General features: G+C 39.1%; 1 protein-coding gene across 1 annotated transcript in view; it reads right to left on the bottom strand.

Annotated features, from left to right (window-relative positions):
• The window catches only part of GPC3 (glypican 3), a 313583-nt gene that overhangs the window by 270262 nt on the left and 15391 nt on the right, over nt 1-27930 (bottom strand). Inside the window, exon 2 of the mRNA XM_080910639.1 lies at nt 14905-15066. Within this exon, the coding sequence (XP_080766765.1) occupies nt 14905-15066 (162 nt within the window). The remainder of the gene's footprint in view (nt 1-14904; nt 15067-27930) is intronic.

The raw sequence follows: 27930 nt of genomic DNA on the forward strand, positions 1-27930 counted from the left end.
TTGGTTTGGTTTTAGTTCAGTTGTGGGTTTTTTTTTTTTTAATTTTGTTTTGTTTTTTGAGACAGGGTTTCTCCATGTAGTCCTGAATATTCTGGAACTCACTCTAAACCAGGCTGTCTCTGAACTCAAAGATCCACCTTCTTCTGCCTCCTGCATGCTGGGGTTAAAGGCATGAAACACCGCTGCCCTATCTCCTTTGAGCCTCAGAACTTGACATTTCAGCATGACTGGGATTCATTCCATTTTATAGATGAAGAAAATGAGGCTCATGCAAGTGAGGTGGTTTGCTGAAGGTTAGTTAGACAGTTCTCCCATGACAAAAACAGGACAAGAAATCAAAGGCAAAAGTTTCCCCACATGTTTAAACCCCTAGGATAAAAAATACTGCAGCTCTCTCACCTTGACTTAAAAGAGCTAACAACTTGGCTTGTGAAAAATGAAAAGCCTTAAAGGAAGGTGGAATAAAAATCTGAAAGACAATCACTGATCTTTTATCTTCTAGACTTCAAGCTGAATCAAATTCTTCAAAGAAAACCCAATAAAGCCCAGACATTTTCATCATAACAAAATAAATAATTCACTCAGGCTTTAGAGAACTCCTGCATTAAGATTGGCTAGTTGATGTATTTGTGACTTAGCCATCACTAAACCGATTATAGCTAACCTGATTGACACAGCGATGTCGACAAAGCCTTTGACACTGGCAGTTATGAATGGAAAGTGTAAATACCGATAAATAACCCGCAGCTCTTACATTTACTCCTAATGGAGAATTTAGCCCTTTCAAAAGTCAGACACCCGATAGGCTAAAAATTATAGCCTATGGTCTATCTGGCAACAAAGACTCTGTTGAGATTCATCACCTCTCCTCTTGCTGGGAAGATATCAACAGAGCCTCAGGTTCTTCCAGCCAGACAGGCACGTTTGATTTTTTAAATTCCAGACTCTTTGAGCTATGAGGTGCTGTAGAAATTATCCACTCTAACAGCACATTTTATATATGGGGAAACTAAAGCCTAGAAAAATGACATTAATTGCCCAAGGTTATCTACTAAGTCGGGATGGAGTCAGAGGATGAACCCTACCTTCTTAGTCCCAGTTCAATGATCTTGTAACTAGAGCACACAACAGGGAACAATCTCCACCCAGCACGTACAAGGGCGCACACACATACACAGCCTCACACACAGCCCTTCTGAATTATAATGGCCCTATGAAGATAATTGAAGCCATATTCTCTGTGCTTCATTTCTATTGGCCTCAGTACAAAGAGCTGAAAAGGACACATAGATATAAAATTATACACAATTTTCAAGTTCAAGTCTATTTCATGGCTACAAATTAATATTTTATCTTAATACAGCCAAAAATAAGTGAGGGAAATATGCACGCTCTGATTTATCAACAGGCTTTTAATGTCTGCACATGATACTTTCCCTTTCTCATTTTTTCTCATGCTTTATGCAGAGCCTCATTTGCACAGTGCTGGCTGATTCTCGTGTTGTTTTGTATTTCTCAGAGTTTGATAGCTTCTAAAATGAAGTCTGTGATTTATGCAATAAAGCATCCTTATCGACAGGTCGAACAGATAATATAAATACTATAATGAAACCATCAAACATATGTCCTCTTGGTACTTTTCAGGTTCCCATAATAAACTTCAATCACCTCATGGTCAACTTCAGATTATAAAACCTGCTCAATTAGAATTTCCGTCTTGAGAAATTGAAGCCTTTAAACTCTAACGATCATCTCTTTTTGTGCCAGGTACAGTAATTATTGTCTACTGATGGCATCTTGGATTCACATTCAGTAAATAAGATGTCGGGCCTGGGGTAGTATAGCTCAGTGGTACTGCATTTGCCTCGCATACAGAAAGAAAGCCCTGAATTCTATCAGCCGGGCTGGGTGAGAATGGGGGCAGGAATTAATGATCAAATATTTTCTGTAGCTCTTTAGTCATCTTGGTTGTTAAAAGTAAAAGAACTCTAGTTAGTAGGTTATAATTTACAATTTTTTTCTAAGAATAAGCACGAGCTAACCATAACTGAGCACTTACTATACACTAGGCGCCTTTTTAAGTTAAGTTTTCAATATTCTCCTTCACTCCTCACAACAGTCATAAGCTGTATTATTGTCCCATTTTAAAGATAAGGGAATGGAGGGTTAATAAGATTAGATGGATAACATGATTGAAATCTAAGTCAGCTGCGGCCAGAATCCATGATCTGCTCTTTATTATTTTTCCTAAACTAACTCAAACTCGTGGGTAATAAAAGTGTTTCCCAGTTGAAGTTCTATCAGGTTTGCTTTAGTAAGCAAGGCTCTTTGCAATTAGCAGCCCCAATTAATGGGTTTGCTCAAGTCCTTCAAGCAAGTTAAACATGCCCTCCTGCAATCTTATATATACTATTAATGTGTTTAGCAGATGCTTTCTTCATAAAAGCAATGAAAGTTAACTTCAGTCCAAGTCTAACTGCTACAATATTCAAATGAACAGAGCTTGAGTTAATGAGAGTTCACTCTACTTCATTAATTTTTACAAAATATATACCTCTTGTTTGGAGCTCACTTGTGCTGTGTCAGCATTTATTAACTATATATTTAATGTACAAACAGATGTTTGCACTCTTCTTATTTTCATATAATAGGCATCTGAGCACCTTTAAAACTAAGAAGAGAAAGGCCAAGTCTGGCCAGACTTAACTGTGAGGTATTTCAAAAGTTATCTCAGGGACATTGGGCTTTAACAATGAACCTAAACCCAGTAAGACAACCAGTAAATTCACAATAAAAGAAGCAGCTCAGCTTGGCATAGGGAAGGGATACTGTCAACGAGATTCTCAAAACAGTCCTCTCTCCATGTGAAGTAAAAAGTATCTTGTTCCAGAATTTGGGTAACCAAATGAGCAGCTCCCGAACCCAAATTGCTAAAACTGAAGCAGGGCAGTTGCCTATTTTCTTGTAGTTTCACTCTTACATAAACATCCTGTTAGCTAGCTCAATTCCCAGTTCAGGCACTGGTTATGTACATGGGCTAGGTCAGGCTACAACCTCCAGCCTCCCATGTTTACAGCCATCCAGTGAAGGAAACAGCACCCGCCCCAGCCAACTATCAGTTGGCAGTGTTTGCAACTGATTGCTTGCAAAGCATATTGAAACCCCCAGAAGGGAGCTGGGATGTCTATAAATCATAATTGATAATACCCTGAACTTACTGAACTTTTCTATTACTGCCTTCTTTATATGTATAGTTCAATGCATCCAGGCAAAAAAAAGAGGAGCATTTGAAGAAGCTAACGAAGTGTTGAGTCAAAGACTTCATGAGCAATGGAATGACAGAGTCTCCTGCTCTTCTATCAGTGTAGTGACTGAGCTTTAACTATGCATTGAAACAGAGGCCCTGTGTGATACAGCTAACTACCGGCAGGAGTCCTTTCTCCATAGGACTCTAGCAAATTTCTCTCAGTTGTTCGTATCACTTTCCCCATTGTGGCTCAGGCCCAAAGCAGCAAAACAACTTTCCTTTCATCCCTGTCAAACTCAGCAAGTTTCTCAGGAAGCAAATGCTAGTTAAATCATTTTCATAATTCTAAAATGCCTGTAAGACAAGTCCAGGGTCTAATTATACCACTTAAATTTGTTGAAGATGTTTGGGTTTTCTTTTTTTTATTTCAATAACTAAAGAGCCCAAGGGTTTAAAGTCCTAATAATCTAATAAACTTTGCTAAGTGAACATTGTAACAGATACGCCTGGATGGGATTTTGTAAATACCAGACGATTTCCCCTGATCTTTATCAGGAGGTCGGGGGGAGAAGTCTAAATCTTTGGCAGGAAGAAATTAAATGTGGTGAAAAATAATAACATCTGGCCAGATTGTATTTGTCAGGGTAGCAGCCCCTCTAGATGTCAGGCTGAAAAGTATTAAAATGAGCTCTGAAGGGTGTGTGCAGGATGCTTTATTATGCAATAAGACTTCCATGCTGCCATACAATACTTGGGGCACAATTAGTTCACCCTAGTAGGGCCCTACAGGGAACGTCTTCATGTCAAAGGAATTTGAAGCCTCCTGCCAAATAAAAGTTTGGGGCTATTCTTGGGGGTATTTTGTTTATTTCGCCATCACTGTCCAATTTCCTAACAGCATTTTTTATTTCTCAAAGCCTACAAGACCGTTTGAATGACTTAGGGAACCTTGTTTGTATCTCCAAAGCTCCAAGAAAGACATTGAACCGCAATGAAAAGGTTCATCACATGAGATTACCACCTACTCGTGACGTGGCCTTGGGTCCCTTGATTGCTCTTAACCCAGTTTCTACATCTATAGACTGGCCTAATGTTAATATTACTGTTATGAAGATTACTCATGGCTGAGAGATTTTCTCCTCACCTAGTGCTCTGTGAGATAAGAATAGGCACTTACTCACTAGTTTTCCTAAGTTGCCTTTGATGGGCAGACACACGTAGGAGTAAACACATAGAGGACATCAGACAGTGTTTACAGGGTCTAAGTGCCCAGTTGTTGATGTGGGAAGAATGCTTAGAATTTACACTAAGCCAAGAGACTGATATTTCACCAGCCACTTAGCACTGATCCAACTCCTAGGACACAGGATGCAGTATATTTGCACACCATGTTTACTTCCTATTATGATGGCCAGAAACATTTGAGATGTGGGGAGAAAAAAGGTAACTGTTGATGTCGGTAGAGTGGGTATGGGCTCATTCAGACTGACAACCAACATCAGGGGAAAAAAATAACCTAATAATCTTTTCAACTACATTTTATTAAGATGGGTCTTATATAGCCCAGACTTACCTGCAACTCACTATGTAGCCCAAGCTACAAACTGTGACCCCCCCTTCCCAAGTGTTGGATTTCAGGCAGGTAGCACCATACCTGTCTCAATTCAAGTATTCAGTAATGTTGTCAGTTACATTACCTCTTTTGATCTTCACAAGCTCTGGGAGGTTGGCAGACCAGATGATGGTACAGTCTTCATATTTTAAAAAAAAACTTAAATTACTTACCCGTAGCTGGTAGGAAAAAGAACATTTATTTGATTCATCCTGAAGCTAATATTGTTAAGGAAAGAACACATTGGAAAAGAAAGGATTTGGTGCATTTAAACAAATTTTATACATTCACAAAGAATGGAAAATTGAAGTATCAAACCAGTAAAACCAATTTATAATATAGAAACTGTGTTGATATCCTGCATATAAAAATAGCTTTTGAAAATAAATAGACATGTGATAAGGAACAATGAATATCTAATTTTAAATATTGAAATAATAAATATTACACAGTAAAAGGACAAATGACCCACTAGTTTTCCTAATGACCAAAGAGTACAATTTTTCTCATCCAAAATAAGGTTGCTATAAAGTGACAAGTCACATACAGTTAGGAAAATGGACATGTATACATTGCTAGTACACATGAAAATATACAACAACTTTATGAAATGGATAGAATAAAGTTTAAAAACTATATAACCTCTAATATAAAATCTCCAGTTCTAGGAATTTGTCCTGAAGAAATAATTAAGGACATGAATTTGTATTTATTTAGATGGTAGATAAACATTATTATCTTATTCATGTTAACTGGATACAAATTTAATTTCTATTATGGATTATAAGATACACTATTGACATGAAAAGATACTATCAATATACTAGATAAAAAGTAACAATATATTTGGAAATATATCTCATATATTATATTAATTACATGTAATTTATGTACTGATATAGTATAAATAAACATGTGCATATATTTATGTATACACATACAACACTGTAACACAAACTAAAAGTATAATAAGACAACATTTCAAAATATTACTAGTTATTAACCTCCAACAGATAGAATCTGGGTCATTGTATTCTCCACATTTTTGTTCCTTTGTAGGTTTTTCTTTATATAATAAAAAAGTAGTACCTGTTTGTATAATAAAAAGTAAGTTTTTAAAAAGCTGTCTGATGATATGTTGACTTGGCACTTTGGTACCTTGGTGCACCAAATGCAAAAAATGTCTCCTCTTTTCCCTTATGTGTTAGAACACACAAGAACATATTTGGATGAGCTGGCATATCACCAACCTCACAGATTATCATGCCTGGGGCATGGAGTTTGTTCACAGTGATTTGTGTAGGTCATGCTACAAGGAAAACCAACAAGAGGACTCATTCAATAGAAAAGAAAATATGTATTCATCAAATTAACAACAACCATACATACACCTTGAAGCTGAAAAGTGTTATGAAGAAAGTCTGCAGGTTCTCTGAAGGGGAAATGTTTTGAGTGGACCTTGGTTGACTTCACTCCACTTACTGAGAATTAGAACTTCCACTAAAGAAGAGGAATATGATAGTCATACTATTTTTCTTTTGCTAATACAACCAATAGAAATCAGAGTATTTATTCCTCTTGCAGTTTAGATTGGAAGGTTATGTGAGACTCGTTCAGACCACTAGGAGACTATTTTGAAAACTGTATAGTCTTAAAGAAATACATGGACACACACACAGACTCACAAAAATACACACATAGACACACACATAGACACAAACACACTAGAGAGGGACATGGAGAGAAAGAGAGAGGTGCAAAGTTTTACAAGAAGCCACCTTTAAATAAACATAAAATGATCTAAACTAATAACCTATAATCAAATTTATATTCATTATAATTATATCAGAGCTTTAAAAGCACTAAAAATGTGTGTGCCAGATATATTTCAGTCAATATAGTGAAAGTGGGGTGTTCCATATAGACTTGCATTTACAAATGTAAATGTACAAGACAAGAGTAAGGAAACAACAGCTATCATGAGTCTCATTGAAACCCAGCTAAAAACGAGTCTGAGTTGGTTGTAATTGCTGGGATCTGTAGCAAAGGCCAGAAAAGACTTGAGCTCCTCATAGCTTTCACCTCACAGCCCTTTATATTTAATGGCTCAGAGGGCAACTTTCCCTTGGTCTCATAGAGTCAAGCAGAGCTGTATGTATAGTAATGCCTGCTTAAGCAGGAACACATCCTTGGCACACCAGCCATCTCCCCTCGCCAGAAAAAGGATGAATGGCAGATGAAGAGGTAAGTCAGCAAGTCCAGGAAGAGGAGTATCTAAGAGATGACTGATAATTTGGATTTGAAAAAAAAATGATTCATCTAACTCTCTCACTTGCTCTCAATTTCAGTTAAAAGCCACATTTGTGGAGAAAACTCACACCGAAAATCTTCCCCCACCCCAATAAAGAATAGGCAGCCACTAGTTGAAATCATTTTTTTCCTTTTTTTTTTTCCTATCCCGATGGTGGCAGATTTCCTATGAATCTAATGAAAAGAGCTACAAGGACCCACCTTGACACATCTACTTCCAGAAGAGGCATGAGAGCGTAGTATTCGAAATGGCCTTCCTTAGGAAATGAGTCCTTAAAACTGTAGAAACTTAGCCTCAGCAAATATGGATCCACTCCAACATCTTATAAAAACTGAATTTTTTCATGCAGCGTTTCTCTAAGAGTGCTGACTATCCATGTACAACGTGTTTTGTGAGATTTGAACTCTCCGAAGGTAGGTATGTGGTCATTTAGATCTTTGAATCCCTCTTCATACATGCCTTTGGAACATGCTAGGTAGTGCTGAGTACGTTTTCAAATAAAATGGAATAGATTTCCCTTGAAAGAAAGAAAATTAGAATCCAATGACTTCCCATAACCACAAAGCAAAATACAAGGAGGCTGGCTAAATCATAGTACTTAAGGGTGTGGTCTCTCCAGCTGTCCTTCCTGGGTCCAATTCCTCTCCACCATCTATTGGCTATGCTACTTTGGACTTGTAATTTCCCTAAGCCTCCACTTCCTCAGGACTAAAATGAAACCAACAAGCTGCCAATTTCGTGGGCTTGAGAGGAGGTTTCAATGGGATAAATACAAATGAAACTGGTTAGAGCAGGAAACTTCTCCTTTTCTCACTTCATCTCCCAGAAGAGTCTGAGCCCAGTTGACCTGGCCCTTAGGCTGTATCCATAATCATTGCATTGCACTGCACTGCAGAAGTGGGGAGCAAAGGCGATGAGGAAGAGGAGACCCGGCTGTGCCTTTGCTGGTATTCTAGCTGAGAACTGATGGAGACTGTAACTGAAATACACTGTCAGATGATGAAGGAGACAACTGAGTCTGGGTAAGGAACAAAGGGATGCAGGGGAAAATGGGAGAAGGTGGGACTAGGAAGAAAGTAAGAGTGGTAACTAAGCCCTGGAAGCAGCATCTTACAGTCCACAGGAAACGTGTTTTTAATTTCAACATTACCACTTCCAGCTTAGAGGAAAATTGTTTCTACTTCCATTCGACTGTCAGGAGAATTGAAATCTCTCAAACATATGCTTCATTACCCCCATATCAGGTAAAGCAACGCAGTGAGACAGAAAAAGGAGGGGGAGGAACATATGTTTTAAGAAAGTAAACAAAGCCCGTGGGGGGGGGGGGCAGGCTGGGGAGCAATCAACTCTAGGCAAAGTGAGTCTTCCTGGAAGCTTCTAGAAGGTAAACGGGTCCTTCATTTGCTTGGTGGGGCATGCTAGTGATAAAGGTGGGTGGTGTGCTGAGTGTAAGAGGTGCTGCCAAAACAGAGGGAAGGGTTCATCTGCATAATCTTCTCACTTCATTGGTGGCCTTAGAATACTCTCTGCTTGCACACTGGGTCATTTTTCTAAGTTTCTTTTATTAAACAGTTTTCAGCCTAATGACTGACTTTCTTAAATCAATAAGAGGGCACAGGAAAGGTTTGCAACTCCCCCAACTCCTGCTCAGCTAAAGCCACTGCAATTTAAAAAAAAACAAAAACAAAAACAAAAAAACAAATGGAATCCAAAACTTCTTAGACCAAAACTGACTGACTTTAAACACCTGGTTTCCAGTTATTTTTCCAATAGCCCTAATAATTAAAACAATTGCATAAAAAAAACCCTTCAGAACCAAAATACCTTCTTTGAGCCAGTGCCATAAAAGTCCTCTAATTAGAGCCAGCACCTTCTGTGTTCTGATGAGAAATTTCCCCTTTATAATGGGATTAACAGAGCTTTGCCACACGATGAGTGGGCTGATTAATAATTGACATTTTTGAGGATATATAACCTCACTTGTGGTCAAGGTTTGTGTTCCTAAAATTCTTCTATTCAATTGACTGTTATTCTATTTAGCTCCAACAAATGAATTAAGTTCTGATTAGACATCAACGTAATTATTCTCTCAGGCACACCGTTTTCAACAAAGGAAGGGCTGTGACAGGGTAGCCAGCGGTTAACCGTTTCAGACTCAGTGGGGCTCAGCCTAAGCAGCGCTAGATGGGAGAGGGGCATTTTTGAAATAGATAAAAATTGCTCAGAACTCTTAACACCCAGCACATCACAAAAAAACCCTAAATTAAGAAGTGATTGAATCACAAAAACATGTTTATTGACAGTCAAGCAATTAGTCACATATTAACTGTGAAGATAAATAAATAAATAATCTGCTTAAATAACACCCCCCCCCTTAAAAACCAGTTATTTCAAGCAGAAATGACTGGAGAAATTGCTCAGTTGATGGAAAGGGGTGTTCTAACCAAGGTCAGTTTTATTTAGGGAAGCAGCAAAGACAAGACTGACAGGAATGGGAAACAGAAAGCCAGCAGAGAGCAACAGAAGCAGGAAGAAACCTTTTCCTCCTCCTACTCTCCTTTCCTACCTAGCTCCTCCTTGGAAAACCACTAGAAGAAAGCAAATCCTCCAATCCTGGAGGACAGCCAGCTAGCCCGGAGGCTCTGCTGCGCCTTGTCTCCACTGTGATAGACAATAGAATTCAGGTATGGCCTGGGCATTGGTAAGGTGGCTTTCTGGGGAAGTGCTAACTGTGAAAGTACTAGGGCCTGAATTCAGAGCTTCAGCACCCCATAAAAGCCTGGGGTGGCAGAGGGAGTAACCTCAGCACTAGTTTGAATAGGCACAGGTGGATCCCAGGGCCTAGTTGGCTGGTCAATCTAGCTTGAAATGGTGACTGAGAGAGTCTCAAGAAAATAAGGGAGAGGAGCTATTGAGGAAAAGAGATAAGTTTGACATCTGGCCCTCAAACACCTCCTTTTGAATACACCACACCTGTTCTGAACTAGTAACATGTTTGTGAGTAAAACAAGCACAGAGTTAAACATAAAAATAAATTCGTTAAAAATGCATTTAGTGCATTCAGTAATAGTCAGGTCTGTCTGTCTGTTTCTCTCTATCCTTCCTCCCTTCACACACACACACATCATCATCATCATCATCTAGAAGAGATACTCTGAGAAGGTGAAAAGCCAATTGATTCTGGCAGTACAGAAATTGCAAACAGCAAAGCTACACGCATGTTAAAGCTCAAAAGTATAGTGGCCCTTTAAAGGGTCTGGTTACCTGGAGCTATCTAACTGTGGCAGAAACTCTAACATCTAACTGTGGCAGAAACTCTAACATCTAACTGTGGCAGAAGTTGCTTAACTACATCATGATGTCCAGCTTCATAGAGCTCAATGGCCCCCATCATTTCTTGGTCATCACCTGGGCTAGAAACGTTGACAGAAAGGAGCTGTCTTCAGAGAGAGAGAAAGAGAGAGAGACAAAGAGAGTGTGTGTGTGTGTTGTAAGACACTTTTACATAAAGTATTTCTATGAATAGAATTTTAGCCCCATATTTTCAGATATGATATTGAAGAATTATCCGGTCTAAATAGTGTCTCCTAAGCCATGAAACTATAAATGCAGATCTTGAACTGGACTGGATTTTTCCGACTCGGAATTCAGTACTCTTTTAAAAACCATTTTTAATCACACTTATGGGTGGAAATGTGTGTGCACATGCATGTTTGCTGGTCAGAGAACAACTTTCAGGAACAGGTTCTCACCTTCTAATGTTCCATGGATTGAACTTAGGTCATCAGGCTGGGCGACAAACAACCGTAGCAGCTGAGCCACCTCACTGGTGTGAATTCAGCATTCTCCTGGTATTCTTATATACACAGATTAGTTTAAGCCTTTTAAGATGTAAATATTGAGACTAAGAGAATGAACCTAATCTGGTCTTCCCAGATTGCTTCACAATCACCAATATGAACACTAACTGTATTGACTTCTATATGATTGGAGTTACTGTAACAAGTATATCTATAACCGGCTAAATGCCCTTAACAATCTTTTAGTGAATTATTAGGTCCAGCTCTAAGCTCTCCACTCTTACTGTTCCATGTTGCTTCATACTGTTCATATGTGCCTCCCCATAGCACTCCTTCACACTTTCCTCTTTTTTTTCGAGTTTTAAAACGAGTTTATTGAAGAATATTCTTATGAAGGCAACCACTTTTGACTTGTCATTATAAAAAGATACATTTTTTTATGCTGTGTACTAAAGGTCATTTAAGAGACCAGAGTCACATGCATCCAGTTGCTTTTCCACTAATAGCTAGAAAGTCAGAAAAATCAAGCTTGGAAAGACTGCTCATTAATAAGAAGAGTAGGCTCCAAGCAAGGACCCTGGGAGCTCTCAGATGAGCTAACTGCATAAGGAGACGCTCTGTTCCATTTTACATCATGCAGAGCTGTTTGTAGCTAAACCACAGTTTTCTTGCTCTGATCAAGAGTTCAAGTGGTGGGATAGTCAACTTCCAGTAAAAGCCTAGTATGGATGTATTCTAAAGAGCCCTTTCTCCCTGTGTCACTGGCACCTGGCACCTTGGGGAAAACCAAAATCATTCAATGTTGATAAAACCTTAGACATGTGCCTAAATAGTTCCTGGTAGTGTAAAGCTGAAAATCAAAATGATATTCTGTAAATGAGAACAGAACTCTAATTGTGAAGATGAAGAGGTATTAGAGATATGAAATATTAGATTCTGATCTCATGTTTTCTTCATGAGGATCATAAATCCCACTGCTTCGTACTTTTGTTTTGCCTAAAAGTAAGGAGAGCCATGTCATAGGATAGATAGCCTGGGAGGCACTGTGGTACCTTAGAGTTTCCTTATCTATAAACTAGTGATGATTACAGTACAGGCCCCATAGGGTTGCTAGGAATATTAAATGAGATAATTATGTAAAAGTAAGCATCATACAGTAGGCACTTACTGAATCTTCACCATTATCTTTATCCTCATTATTATAAAGTAGGGGGGAGGAAAGAGAAAGCAAAGGGAAAATGTACTTTCAGTGGAGTTTCTCAAAAAGAATTAATTAAGCAGAAACAAAAAACGATTGTGCTGCCCCATTTTCCTAAGCACATCTAAGTAAATTAAATTTAGGAAACGAGGCAATGCAAAGATTGAGGATAAAGAACAACTTTTTTAATGCTTCAATCATCATCAAAACAGCATTAGCATTAGAGCACTCCAACCACTGTAGCAAAGGGCCCCAGGCTCATGTGTGAGGGCAGAGGCTTCATGCAATCAAAGACATAAAATCCAAATCGAGGCAGTAAGGACTGCTCATGGAACTGTGCACATAGCTCCAAAGCACTCTCTCACTGCTGAAATACCCCCAATCAGGGCTACTAACAGAATCCTAAAGAGATTGAGAATCTAGGCCAAGATTAAGATAAGCTTACTCCAACTGCACATGGCGGAGAAAATAGCTCACAAAAGCTACCACCTCAAATTTCACAAAAATAAAATGGTAGGGCAATTTTCTCAAGAATTTGGTCTACCATGATCTTGAGGGATGGATGTTTAGTTTTAAGCAAAAACAATTGTGCCCCCCTCAATCCCGATTCATGGGAATAATAAGTAGTTATGAGCAACAGGAAATAGATGGTCAGCTTTCAGAGCAACTGTCTCCTTCTGATGCCTTGTCTGAAGCCTTCTCTCGTCAAAAATGTTTGTTACAGAAAGGATCTGTGGGCAATGCTTTTCCAAGCATAAATGCCTTGTGGTCTATAGTTGTGATTAAATTTACTGTTGTGGGCTTTTTTAAAAAGTGAGGCACACTAAAAATATATTTTTTAATCAGAATAAAAAGAGATAATGAAGGAGTAGGCACTCCAGTACGATTGCAAGAATGAGGAAGTCAGCATCATTTGCTGTCTCCATGCTCCATTGCTAGGGTTACCCTTCTGCCTGTTCCTGTGATTGTAGAAATAAATGTGTACACACACACACTTGTACTTCTATGTCTGTGTGAGAGACAGAAACACAGAGGGGACATCGGTAGTAGTAGGTGTTTCCTCTGCTTCCCACTCCCTGCTCATTAGGCTACTATTCAGTTTCTATACTATAGCAGCCATATCTGGATGCCAATCCAAAACACTGTCCTTAGTCTTGTGCTGTCCCAGCCCCCTAAAACACAATATCCATAGTGCAAGAGTGGCTAGGTACAGGAGTTCCAATGATAAAGACCCTCAGATGGACAGCAATACCAGCTGCTCTGAAGACTGAGATACCAGCATCATCATTCTGCCATCTAATCTCAGCAAGAAATGGTAGAAAGGGAACACGAGGGGCCTTGGTTATTCTAGGAATGAAAGAAACCACTAATATTCCATCCTTATCAAGTACCTCCACACCTCAAAGACTAAGTTTCATCTGTGAACTTCAACCCAATCCTCTTGTAACATTACTTACCACCTCACTTCCAGCCAGGACATCACCTCGAAAACCAACCTAAGAGGTACATGAATGGTGCATGTCTTTTTTAAACTGGCCTGAATTATTCATTCTATCAGTAAAGTGTTAGTCTCAACAAATGCTTCACAGGAGCCTCGCTGCATAAATAGGTTAACAAAGATTTCACACTTTTGTATTATACTCCATATAATGAACCTAACATCAATATCCCCTGGGGCTTGACACAAGAAACCATTGGGAAGGTATGCTTTATTAGCTAATTTGAACAATATTTTAGCTAATACTTAGGATTTCATTTTAATACCTAAAATAGGGTATAATCGACCCACCTTATAATTCAGAGGTTAATTCTTGTAAAGGTGCCATTAATCTGAAACTTAAGAATATCAAGTAGTCAGAAGTGTTAGCTCTGACCCCAAGCCTCCCTTTACAGGCAAGTGGCAGCTATACAGTATTCTTAGTTTAGAAGGGAGAGAAGCAGGTTAGGGAGATAGCTCAGCTGGACAAGGAAGGAATTCAGATAGCCAGCACTCCCATCAAAAGTCAGGTGTAGCAGTGTGGGCTTGTAACCCTATCACTGGGGATGGAGAAAAACCAAGGTACTCCGTAAAGACGTTTTATCACTACCATCATCTCCACTTGATCTTTAATCTGAAGGAGTCTTCCCTGTGCTTCTGTAGTTTGCCTGTAAATTATCAAAGGTGGACTCGCTTGCTGCCCATCCCTTCATAGAAGTACAGTGACAAGTGACATTCACAAAGAGAAGAGAGGAGAACACACACGCACACAAACCGGAACCTGGCTGGCCAACAAAGCCAGCTTCTTCCTCTTAAATGGAAATGTCCCTGGTGGTCAGAAGGAGATTATGTATGTTTCATAGGTATCTGACTCACTCTGAAAGAAAGCTGGCCTTGGAATTTGAGAGTTGCTCTGGTGGTGGTAGTGGTAGTGGTCATGAGGGTTGAAAACAAATCTTAACAGATTAACAGAGAAAATTATCATGGACTTTTTCAGTAGTACTTTATGCCTTTTATATACTGGGAAACAAAATGTCCTTGGACAATGAGTTTAAATACTATCTACTTTTTCAAAGATGATAATTATGTTCCTTAAAAAAAAAACTGTGTTCCTTGTCCAGGGTCTCTCACTTGGAGGTTTTTATATCAAGCATGCATGCTGAAATGGTAATTTATAAATTATATTTAGCATTTGAAAGCCCAGTGCCCAAATAATGATGCCATTGAACAGTACATCGAAAATGATCCCCCAAACTCACCTTGGAAAACCGCAGCATTCTGAATAATTAGGAACTTGAGTTCCATACTCGCAGACTGGAGCAGTTGTTCCATGTTCAGCTTTGCCGTTAGTTGGTATTTTTCTTCCATCTTTCTTGAGCAGCATGTTGGGCCCTTGGGGAGACATACTTGCAAATCTGATCCTGAAACAAATAAGGTATTCGTGTTTCAGTAAGCAAAAAATCTCTCTCTCTCTCTCTCTCTCTCTCTCTCACACACACACACACACACACACACACACACACACACACACACACACACACATACACACACACACACAATTAAACAGTACAAAACAACATGTTTCTTTTTTTAAAGACAGTAGGTCTTGTCTTGATTATGCTGTTTATCTCAATTCATCCAATTGCCCTCATAGCTGCTTCCTTTTGAATAACTGTCAGTTAATTGCTGAGGTCTGACTCATAAATTCTACAGAAGCTAATTTATAGCAGCACCAAGTACAGGCTGTTGAGCACCAACATTTAATTTGTCTTTTAAATATCAATCTTCATTCGACTCATTTATTTTTCCTGATTGTTATTTACAAATATGAACACAATCAAAGGCATTTTTTTTTAAATCCCAGTTATGATTCCATGTGAAATATATGTCTGGCCAGCCTAATATTGCTATTCAGGAAAAAATAATCAAAGCATCAATATCAAATCAAAGCTTTGTTATAGTTTTAACTGAAGGTCTACAAGAGTCAACATATATTTATTTAGTTGCTACTACAATGAACGCATAGTACACAAAACAATGTACACAAAACAATGGGCTTGCCCTCATGGCATTTATAGTCTTGAGAAGAACAAATGAAGATTAATACTGTATAAAATGTAATACATATATGGAAGGGAAAAATCACATAAAGGAATAAAGTCCTCGTACATTCTAATACAGCAACAAACTCCAACCCAGTGATTTCATTTCTATAAGGCACTACAAAATGGAAACTTACATACAGACTGAGCAGTTTAGTGGCGGCTCTATGGGATGGCTGGCGGAACAAGAGGACAAAGGGGAGGATCACAAAGATCAGGAAGGAAATTTCTTGGGGTGATGGGCACCTTCATTATTTTGATTGCAGTGTACATGTCCAAACTGTCAATGTGTATTCTTGAAGGATATGCTGTTTACTGCCTAGCAGTTACACCTCAAAGTAAGCGAGATACAGAATATGGTGGGAGCAAGGACCACTCTGACTTATAACTGCTATTCCATGAAGCCTGTTTTGCAGAAGGCAACACGGAAGCATGATGAAAGAGACGGGAAGAAACTCATGACATTTGGTCCTCCATAACCTGGGTAAATATTAAGGCTTGCTGAGTGTTGAATCCTAGCCCCTTTCCATCTGCAATTCTTGCTTTTGCTTCTCTTTTTTTGTGGCAGGGGGTGACTTGGGATCAAACTCCTCACCTCATTCATAAACCCACATCCTCTACTATACAACTCCTCATTCACTCAGACTCTCTTCAGCATTTATGGAGCACCTTTCATGTGGCTATGAGAATGTGCAACCGGGCTCTCCTACTGTGGGGAGTAATTGACTAATAGCCCAGGGGCTGCTTTCTGATTTCACAATCATGTGTGCAGAGGCCACAATCCTTAGGGCTGGCTCCCAACTCATGAAGGTTCATGGCAAAGATATTAGGTCCTGTATATCATAGAACTTTGCTCACAGGGGTCCTTAGGGTAAAGACTGACATTTTTGGGGAAAAAAATGTTGCACTTTAGGCTAGGGTTTTCCTACACAACCCGTCCTTTTTATTCCTCCTTCTTAGGGGTTCAGACCTGCACTCTGCTCTAATAACTTTCATCCTTCTTCAGTAATCTCCCTCCTTTCCTTCATACTGTTTATCCTAAAAAACCTATTGAATATCCAGTCCAATGCTGGCTCAGATACTTATCAAATTGGCATCTGCTCTTCCAATGACCCAATCTAAAATGTATCTATGTGCCAGGCACCATACCACATGTTGGAGGTACAACACTGCCCCTACCCAGAAGGATTTCATCAACTAAATGGATTGAGAAAGATAGATCCCTAGTCCTAGAAAATAAACATAATAAATCAACATCACTAGGATGATAAAATATATATGTGGACCATAACTTCTGCCCAAGTCTATAAGATCCTAGGGAAAGTAAGGTTCAATAAATCTTAGTGACATTAGAAAGCATTATCAGATATTTTAGGTACCTTTTTTAATGTTTTGAAATAAAGGAAGGGTGACTAGCTGGACCTAAGTTACCGGAAATTGTCCTTTTAGTATACCATGTTGTTTCAGAGTAATTGTAGTTGATTGTGGTCTTAATGGATGTGTCTAAGTTATCTTAATTTAAGAATGAAATTCATCTTCCTGTGTCCCTCATGCTATCACTGTTGAATCCAAGGTATTGACTACAAGTTCTTCACTTCCCTTTACCCAAGGGAACAGCTGACTAACACAGTAAAGGAGAGAGCAGATAATACATATCAGCAAACCTAACCCAGCACCATAATTTATAGTACTGGAAGGAAAGGTGATATTTAATGGCAAAATAAAAGTTGGAATCTGAAGACATGGAGTTCAAATTTATCTCCTATAAACGTCAATCTCATATACAAGCATTAAACCAATTTTAAATAAGGTCTACGCTTAAAGGTTTTATGATTATAGTCAGAGACACACAAAAAAGAAATCAAGGCTAGCTGTAACTATGTTCTTTCTACATGAAATTACAAAATATTATGCTATTCTAGGAGTGGAAACTGATGCAGTCTACTGGACCAAGAAGTGAAAGAGCCCCCTTGGGGAAGAGTGGCTAATCTAAATTTAAACAAGCTTGTTTGGGACACACGCATAGATGTGTGTGGTGGGGAATAGAAGTCTATTTAGTAAACTTTGCCATATACCAAGTCCCTGATTATTTAACAAGGTTTGATTTACTTTCCGGGGAAAGCAATGACTGCATCTTGTGTGTTTAAACTCTGGACTTAACCTAAGTTCATAAAATTAATTGTCATAGACAAAGAAAGCCCTGTATTTTTCTAAACTTGCCTTGGGGATCATTTCCAGTTTTGCAGAATGGTTGAGCTATTTCTACAGGTGACTGGCTAAAAATATTGCAGCCGTGTCCACTAGCATTGGTTATGGGAGGAATAAAGTAATGGCATTGAATTTTTTTTCTATGAAGTGCTGTGTTGCTAAGATCTTATAAGGTAATGAAATGTTCATTGTACCTGTAGAAGTTCAAGAATGGTTCTAAGCTATGGTGACAACAGTTTGATTTGCTATTGATACAATCATTGATACGGTTGTTTAGAATGGCAACACTGTATCCCTTGGTCAAGTCTTGGAAACCTGGTCATCTCATCAGCTGAGCTAAAACCATTTAAAAAGAATAAAACCTTAAATGAAAACTTTTCAGGAACGATGCCAAATGTCATGAAGGTATACGTATATTTATATCCAAGTGTAAATGTAGATATATAGTAATTTACATTCTGTTTCAATTATAACTGCCTGGTAAATCATTAAACCAGAACAATTGATCTTAGGGACAAGGACTTGGGTATAGAATCAAGGAAATAAAGACAATAATAAGTGATAAGGTTTCAGGATTTCCTATCAAAGGGAATACATACCTAATGGAAAAACAATTTGTTGTAAATAAATTTCCTATAATCCATAGACAAGGTTCAAAAATCTCTCATGACAAATTCAACATAGGAACATTTCTCATCCCTAAATGAACTAACAGTACTGAAATTTAACCACTTGAAAGCTGTGAACATTTGCAGAAAAGAAAGCAAAAAGGGATGGAGAAGAAATTTAGAGGGAATCTCATCAACTAAATAAAAAATTACTCTAGGAACTGATTCCTAAATGGGATAAATACCAAGTAAATCCTAGGGGAAATGGTTAAGGAGATACACTGAGAGAATTCTACACACTTGTAATGGCAAAAGCCAAAAAAACCTATTGAAAAAATAAAATGCCACCAACAAAAGATATATTTTAGATGCTGGTTCCATGGTTAAGAGCACTAGTCCCAGGTTCAATTGCCAGCACCCACTTGGTAGCTCACAACAGTCTGATCACTCCAATTCCAAAGGATACATTGCCCTTTCTGGCTAACATAGGTGCTACATGCATGTGGTGCACAGACATATCCTAGAAAAATACGCACACACATAAAATAATTTGTAAAACAAAAAAGACTTAATAAATAGGGAAGCATTCCTTGAGCACACGAGGGACAAAAGGTTAAAGGGAAACATTCCCGTTTAATAAACAGAAAACTAACTTTGGGCTAAACTTTCAAAGAAGGATACTCACATACCTTTTATGTAAAGAAGGAAATTCATCCGGGGATGGAAAGTGTGACAAATAAATCCTAGCATAGCAATAAGTAGAAGTCAAATAAGTCAGAGGAAGTTAATTTTGGGAGAATTAATAGCTTTCATTCCTAAATGCTAAAAAAAAATAAGAACTAAAGTCATTACAGGGATACTAATTTCCATTTATTTTGAAGATTAAAAAAAATACATTTATACTAGTACATACTAGAACTCTAATCCTCTACATTATAAGTTCTTAAAAAGCAGAGACGGACTCTAATTTCCTTTGGAATGTCTCAGTAATTTCATTCAACTGATGTACAGACCTGTGGCTCCAACGTCAGGACAAACAATGAACAACTAACTAGAGGTTTTCAAGCAAGGGGCATAATATGAAGAAGAGTGCTGTTTAGGAAGATTAGTCAGTCACGCAGCCTGAAATTGAGAAATTGACACAGTAGGCCCTCAAGGTCACTTGTGATTCCCTAATTCCCTTTATTATGTTCTATATGCTGATTATTTTATGAGACTACAATTTTAACCAATGACAATAAATTGTCAAAATCATATTAAGAAGCACACAAAAACAGAAAGAAAATAGTCATGTAGACCTTGATCTTTATGCTTCTGTAAGAGCAGATACAGCATATTCAAACAGCAACAGAAAAAATTTTCAGGGCTCAGTAACAATGAAAATTGAAATCTTTTCCATATATATGTGAGTATGTATGATGATTTGACACATTTCATTGTCAAGGTCTGCTTTATGAACAGTGGGGTTTTTTTTTCCTAACAAAGGAACACTGTGCTGAAAATAAAAAAAAAAGCAACATTATTGTGAGGTAATATTGAACAAAAGATTTTAATGATATAGAAACATGGTTACTTCATGACTTGTAGGGAAACTAACACGTTTATTAAAATTATATTTAAAATGTGTGGGGCATTTTAGAAGGGTGTTTTTAACAAAGGACAAGTCAATTTGCCATTCAAAAAATATTAACTAATTTTTTTAGCATATAATAGTAACTTGCTATTAGAGTGGCACCTTTTCCCCTAATTAATCATTATCTAAATCAAATCTTACATGCTCATTAATTTCTCACTAATCAAGCTAGGAATACAAATGAAAGAAATGGCTGCATTGGAAAGCATTAGGGAAAGTGATCAGTGCTGATGAAGACATGATCGTAGGGAACCCAGCAGAAAGTTATTTAGCCTGAAAAAATATGACCTCAGAGAGGGTGCACCTGGACATCAAGAGCTCATACTTTAAATCAAAGACTATGCCTGGGGCTGCCATAGGCTCAGCTTCTGTAAAAGGCAGGCCAAAATGTCACTACCACACTGGAGTATTGGAAGTTTAAAGCAACCCTAGAGATAAACCATTCTCTAGGCTCGAGACTTAAAGGCTGAATTAACTTTATCTGTACTGCCAACTGTCAACTAACTGCCTATCATTTCATGCCCAGGAAAAATTTAAATTCCCAGATCTCCATCCCCCACCATGCACACACACGTGTTCACACACGCACACACATGCTCCTCCACCCAAAGTGGCTCTTTCTGAACCACATACGCAACTATCAGAAGGCGTGCACTCTGGAAACACAAATTCATGGACTATATTCAATCTGCCAACCTGTTAAACAAATCACTAAATGCTAGTTTTGTGCCAAGAACCATGTCCAATGCAACACAATGTACAAGACATGGTCCCTGCCCTAGACTTCAAAGAGTATTCTAAGGATTCCTAATCAGGCCTCTGATAATTCTAGATATCTTAGTTCATCTTCACCTGCTGTAGGCAGGAACAGTCAACTGATTCTGCTTTAGAATTTCACTATCTGTATGTATGGGTGGGTGGGTGCAGGAATGCAGTGCTCATGGTAGCCAGAAGAGGGTGTCAGATCTAGACTGGGAGTAATCAGTCCTTTGTCAGGCATCTGACGTGTTCTGGGAACTGAACTCTGGTCCTATGCAACAGTAGTTTGTGCCTTCAGTGCTGAGTTCCTGCTTCCTCTTTTTAACTGTCCCTGACTCTCCCTTTCCCATTGCTACCTCATCACCTCACCTCTTTTTACTTCGAAGATGACAACCTCCAAAGGGGACTTCCTGAGCCTATATCTTTCTTTACCTATGTGGTCAGAGACAGTTCTCCCATCTATTCCTGGTCAAGCCATCCTATGTATTTCAAATTCTCCAAGAAAACGAAGCAAGGGTATGGGGGATTCTGAGGAGGTGGAATGTTCAGCACTCCGAGGAACCTGGCAAGACTAGAATGGAAAGGAGAGGTAAGGCTGAGTGTGAGCTCTATGGCATAATCAACCCTAGTCGTCTTTGGATTGGAATCTATGGGAGAGAATGTTCTTGTGAGCAGAAAAGATCAGACTCCAGAGGCTGGAGAGATGGCTCAGTGGTTAAGAGCACATCAGGAGAGTTCTGTTGAAAAGAAATAGGGCAGATTCATTGATAACTAGGATAAATTTTACAACAATGGAAGAATTCATACACACATACATATACACACATACACACACACATACCCATAGCTTTGTAAATGGTAGAAAAACCCTTAATATAGTGAAAATTAAATTGGAGCATGAAGCTAGAGTTGGACTGAAGAACAATACCAGTCACTCTGGAGTTGAATGCAGACTATTCTTTTAGCATAGATGTCTTCCGACGGAACTATGCATGCTAAGGTAATTTCACTGTCTCCCCTAGTGACTCCCTAATTATTATGCTACACAGCTGAGATCCTGTATTTCAAAAGACGGATAATTTTCCATTTTCATTTTTGAGATGCAATCTTCAAACATGTGAACCAGAGTGATAGCAGAATCTAAACCTAAGAGCTCAGCTCTTCCTTCTCCATGAAATCCCAATGAGTTCACACCACTGAGGAGGGGATCCTTTCACATCAAAGGTCAAGAGTTATCTTCTGCTCTGTTGCAAAATCAGCTGTGAGTTGGGCAAGTTGCCTTTCCAAACCTGGGACTGGTTTAACTCAAAGGGTCTGGCCTTGAGAGCTGATGTTTTGCAAGCACAGGATAGCCAGTGTTCACTAAGTACAAAGATATGTCTCCAAGGGGACACAAAAGAAGCAGTAGACTATCTTCTTCCCTGTTCGAAAAGTTTTCACAATAGCACATGGGTATGGAAGTAAATAAAGCAATACCAACAAGTTGGGCTCTGCAGCTCTGCAACCCACAAAGTAACAGCATACCCTTCTATAATTCTGTATTTCTATAAGCCATCTCCTCAGTCAGCTTCCTTATAGAATGGCATGCAGTGGCAAAGAGAAAGGCTCTGAAACCAAGCAGACAAGGCTATAACAATGAACAGCCATTAGCCAATAAACAGCCTCACATGGGGCCTTGAGCAGCTCGTTTCATCTCTAAACCCCAGATTCTTTTCAAAAAGGTAAGCAACAGCTCCATCTCAACATGCTTGCAAGGACTAGACTCTTCTATAAGATTTCCAAAATGAATGTCTCCATGCATACCTTGCTTCCTCTTTTGCCCATGTTCATTGGCTGTTACTTCCTCTGCCTCAGCTGTTAAAAGTTTTACCCACCAAGTCTCCCTCATGTACCTCTTTCATAAAAAAATTTCCCTTTCCCTCCAAATAAACCCTAGGAAGTACGATATTTCTGATTTGTTTCAATACACTTTGTGCCTATCTGATAGTGTATTTTGCAAGCTAAGCTCTGCGGCCATCAAGGTTCTTGTCTTGTTCCTGCTATGAGCTGTACGAGTCCATGGGCTAAACTGTATCTTGACCATGTCTGCATTTCTTGTCATGGTCTAGAACAGTGGTTCTAGACCTTCCAAGTGCTATGACCCCTTAATACAGTTCTTCATGTTGTGGTGACCCACAACATAAAGTTATTTTGTTGCTATTTCATAACTAACTGTAATTTTACTACTGTTAATAATCATAGTGTAAATATTTTTGGAGACAGAAGCTTGCTGAAGGGGTTGTGACTCACAGGTTTTGAAGCAATGGAATGAAGCCTGGTCTATGGTACATTCAAAGGAACAATGAGACTCCTGTCTCTTGAGGCATTCAAATGCTATTTAGATAGCCATATCAGAGATTGCTGAAGCAACTCTGCAGTAGGTGACATTCTAGTGATCTTTCTCTACTTCCACAAAGGCCATTCTCTTGCTTGCTAGTCACACTACATGCCTAAGTCGTCCCCATTGGAAGAGAAATAGATGTTCCATAACCAGGATGTTCAAACTGATCCCTTTGTCATAAGCAAGTGTGAAACCGTTTCTCCAGAGAAGGTCTCATCTGCACAAAGTATATTAGCCACTGTGTATGCAGGCCATATCTGTATTTTGAGCCTGGGCCTAAAAAGGCAGTCTTTTGTTTCATAGACGTTTCTGGCTTACAAGTCTCCCTGTGGCTAGTATTGCAGCAAATCACAAAGAAGAGGTGGGAAACTGCAGCACGCCAAAAGTGCACCATCACCTAGATCCCGCAGATCCTGTGAAAAGGTTTTTCAGGTTGGTAATAAGCAGTAATTGCTTTCCTGTGGCTAAAGTGTTTAGGAAAGAAAATAGACTTTTGAAGGAAAAAAATCCGAAGTCATAAGACAAAAATCTATGCATGGTACCCATTGTACTTCAAAACTCTTTTCTTTTGCTACAAAATGACTTTTTGACTCCCCATGTCCTCAGTTTAATCATGTAAAAAAATGGGTTAACAGCAGGTACTATGCACATCCCTCTTGGGAAAATCCTGGCATCTGACAACCTACTTTAAGCATTCCTTGAACGAATTCCCTTTGTGTATCAGAGTCCCATAATATGATGTGATTCAAGAGGGCCCAGAAAGCTCACATCCAAAGATTGTTGAGTGCTATCTCCTAAAAAGATATGTCTATGTCCCGCTCCTGAAACTTATCATTGTGGCCTTATTTGGAAAGGGGGGGGGACTTCGAAGATATAAATGAGAATATGGAGACTAGATGATCCTGGTGGAGCCTAAAGCCAATGACGGGCATCTATGTAAAGGCACATAGCAGGAGAAGGACATGTGAAGATGGAGGCAGAGATGGGAGGGATACAGCCACAGAACAGGAGCCACTGGAAGCTCAGAAACAAGGAAAAATATTCTTCCCCAGAGTCTTTAGAAAGGCAATTTCTGATCTCCAGAGCTGTCAGGGATGGGGGAACAGAGCTCGTTGTTTGTGACCATCAAACTGGAGGCAATGTGTGGTGGCAGCCCTTAAGAAACATATGCCATCTCCCCTTCTACCTCACCTAAAAGCATCAGCCTAATGCTGTCTAGATGTTTCATCCTGAGGATGTTCTGTCATTTACTTCATATAGTCCTGTCCACACTTGCAACATTCCTAAAGATGACCTTCCTGCTTGAAGACAAAGGATTTATTTAAGAAACTTCCTTCAGCAAAGAAAAGGAGGGAGGGAGATGATGTACATAATGGACAGGGAAGAGGGTGTGTCAAACAACAACCAAAAAAGTAAAAATCAAGGAACATGGACCAAGACCAAATTCTACTTTAAGGTCACCCCTAAGATAAATAATACAATATAACACAAATTGTCCTTTAACTGTAATATTTACATATTGTAAGGATTAAGAGGCCCTGCAGAAGTGAAATAATAAACACAACAACCCTGCCTCAGTTGTTGGCCCATATTCCAGAAAGTCCAATAAGAGGCTGTTGGGACCAATCCAATTGCCTTCTTCTCCGTGCTCAAAGGCATTTGTTATCTAGTGCTTAACAAATTAGACTTGTTTTGGATACATGAAAAAAAAATCTCTTTCAAGAGATTAGCAATTAAACAATCAGAAAGGAAGCTGGGCAGTAATGAAAGCTGCCCATGAGTCTGGACCAGAGCCCAACACTGAGTTTGGATTTTTCTTCACATTCCCCTGCCCTAACTCCTTAGCATTTCTGGAGATGCTATTTAACCAGCTCACTGGCAAAATCCTTCCGATGCCCAATTGTCCTTACCGTGAAGATGCTTTCCCCAGCTCTAATGGCTAACCTACATTTCAGTTTCAAGCCATTGCACCTTGTAATTACATTCTCAGCCACTGTAAATAATCTGCGGCCTCTATTATATCGTTCCTCTTTCCCTAGGATACAGATTGTGGGAAGTGGGGGGGGGGGGTCGGTTGCCTTGTTAGTGCAGCACGCACACTGCATCTAAGCAGACAGCAACCAAAAGAAAACCAAATGCTCTCTCTAACCCTATGCGAGAAGCACTGCTATCAATCATTCCATGTTTCTCATCTTTCAGCTTATCTGGATGACTGCATGTGCTCCGGTGCTTCGGAGTTTATGCCGTCTTGAGGAATAGCTGGATAAATGCTCCATTAACGTTATCAGTCTCCACCATAGTGTTATGTTAGAACTTGAGAACCTAAAGAGCTGCAATGGACATAGTATCTATTTCCCCACACTCACTCATGTAATAGGAATCAAAATTCTAACTAACTGCTCGCCCTTGGGTATTTTACTAAAGTCCAGACCTCGTGACTTCCTCTTTCTGTGGAAGAGATTTAGTAGAGGAGAAAGTGCTTGAGATGGGAGTTGACAAAGAAAGCATTGCAGACCAACTGCAAGAAGACTGAACACATGGGTTTTGGTAGGCAGAGGTTTGAAGCCAAAGAGTATAGTTTCAGGCACACAGATACACAGATGCACAGATGCAGACACACACACACGCAGACACACGCGCGCACACACACACACACACACACACAGAGAGAGAGAGAGAGAGAGAGGGAGGGAGAGAGAGAGAGAGAGAGAGAGAGAGAGAGAGAGAGAGAGAGAGAGAAAGAAAGAAAGAAAGAAAGAACTGAATTCATTTTTGCCTGAACCAAATGTTTTCTAAAACAGAGGAAATTGTAAGAGTCTTTTCTTTTTTTTTTTTTTTCTTTGTTGCTTTCTTCAGAAACTATGAGACAAAATAAATTATCCATACAGGGAACTTGGGGCTTTTCCCTTTCTTTGCCACAATTTTACTGAAAACCTCAAAACATATCCCAGTGGGAAGTTGAATCTCTTCTCAAACTGTGGGTGAGTCAGAAACAGAGCTCTTGGGAGTCCAGATCTAGTTGAATGCACTTGTCTGGACAATGCAGTTTCCCTGCAGTTTGCTACTCTTAGGATTTGCCTCCAGCTCCTGAGACACAGTGACCTGGTTGAGGAATGTGTGCCTCATTTAATTTTAGCCTTTCTTGCAATGAAATTGAAAATAAAGGAGAAATAGTGCCATGGGAAAGATGGGGTCAGTTATTCCCCTTCTCCGACCATGCCTATCTAAGGAGTGGCGGTTTCAAGATAGCTAATGCTACAGTGGGCTGAGGCACAGAAGGAAAGAGGTTGGCACAAGAACCTAGGGAGTTCTATTGGAAGAACGACTTTCACTAAGCAGGAAAAATATGCTTATGGCCACAGGCTAAAAGAGTGTATTCAGAAGGCAACATTCCAACCAGTTCAAGCCACTGTTCTTTCTAGGTATGCCTCCTTCCCTTCAACAAGTATAAAGAGCTTCATCTTTCTATGCATCTCCTTTCCCTGTCAAAAGCAGGGATAATAGAGTATTTGACATTGAATCCTTAGCATCTCATACATACTCAATTTTCAAAACTAGTTTCCTAAAAATGTTCAACCTATCATGACAATAAAGGAAAGAATGGGATTCTGGGGTGAAAAAGAACTGGGTTTAATTCATTGTGTGCTTACTTGATCAAAGGCAAGTAACTAAACCTCTCTAAGCCTTGGTTTCCTCATCTGTGAAATGGAGGGAAAAGATGTACCACCTGGTAGTGCTGTTGTGAGGATTAAGTGAGATGTTGCCCATAAAAGGTTTAGCACAGTGCCTGGCTCAATAAATGTTAACGATTATTAGCACCACCCCCACCACAGGTGCCCAATAAAAACTTGCTGAATTGAAGTCACACCAGCTGGAATGACTAGCAGATGTGAAAGAGACCTGGGTCTTTCTTTCTTTCTTTCTTTCTTTCTTTCTTTCTTTCTTTCTTTCTTTTCTTTTTTGTTAAGTTTTCCTTCACCTAGCTATGTACCAGATGACTTCTGAGGTATTTTGGGTGGGTGGGTCGTTTGAGAGCATTGGTTCTTTATTTTATTTCATTTATTTACTTGTGTGTGTTTGCATATGTGTTTGTGTGTATGTTTGCTTGTGTGTGTGTGTGTGTGTGTGTGTGTGTGTGTGTGTGTGTGTGTGTGAAGGATACCTAGGCTACACTTTAATTATCAATCTTTTGTTCTCTCATTCAAAGGAGAAACCCGAATCTGGCAAAGTCAGACATACGCTTTTCCAAGAAACATGACAAGGCTATTAAAAACTCTAAACGAAAGTCGTGTAATGAGCATGAATCTGAATCCATTTCAATTTCCTCTAGACCTAGTATTTTCAGCAGGATTCTTAGATGTTTTTGTAAAGTGTGCTTTTGCAGTGTGAAGGAACTGGACCCTAAAGATATCAGAATCTCCTCCAGCATGGGGGATAGGGAGACAACATACAATTGTAATGAAAATTAACCCCTGAAAATGCACTAGATTTTATTACCAAATGGATGCCTGAGGAGATTACTAGATTTTTAGGGTCTTTACTATAAAGAGAGCAACCTGCATGCCTGAAATAATTAAGAAGAAGAGACTCAATTA

The sequence above is a fragment of the Micromys minutus genome (genome assembly GCF_963924665.1).
Source record: "Micromys minutus genome assembly, chromosome: X".
Lineage (NCBI taxonomy): Eukaryota > Metazoa > Chordata > Mammalia > Rodentia > Muridae > Micromys > Micromys minutus.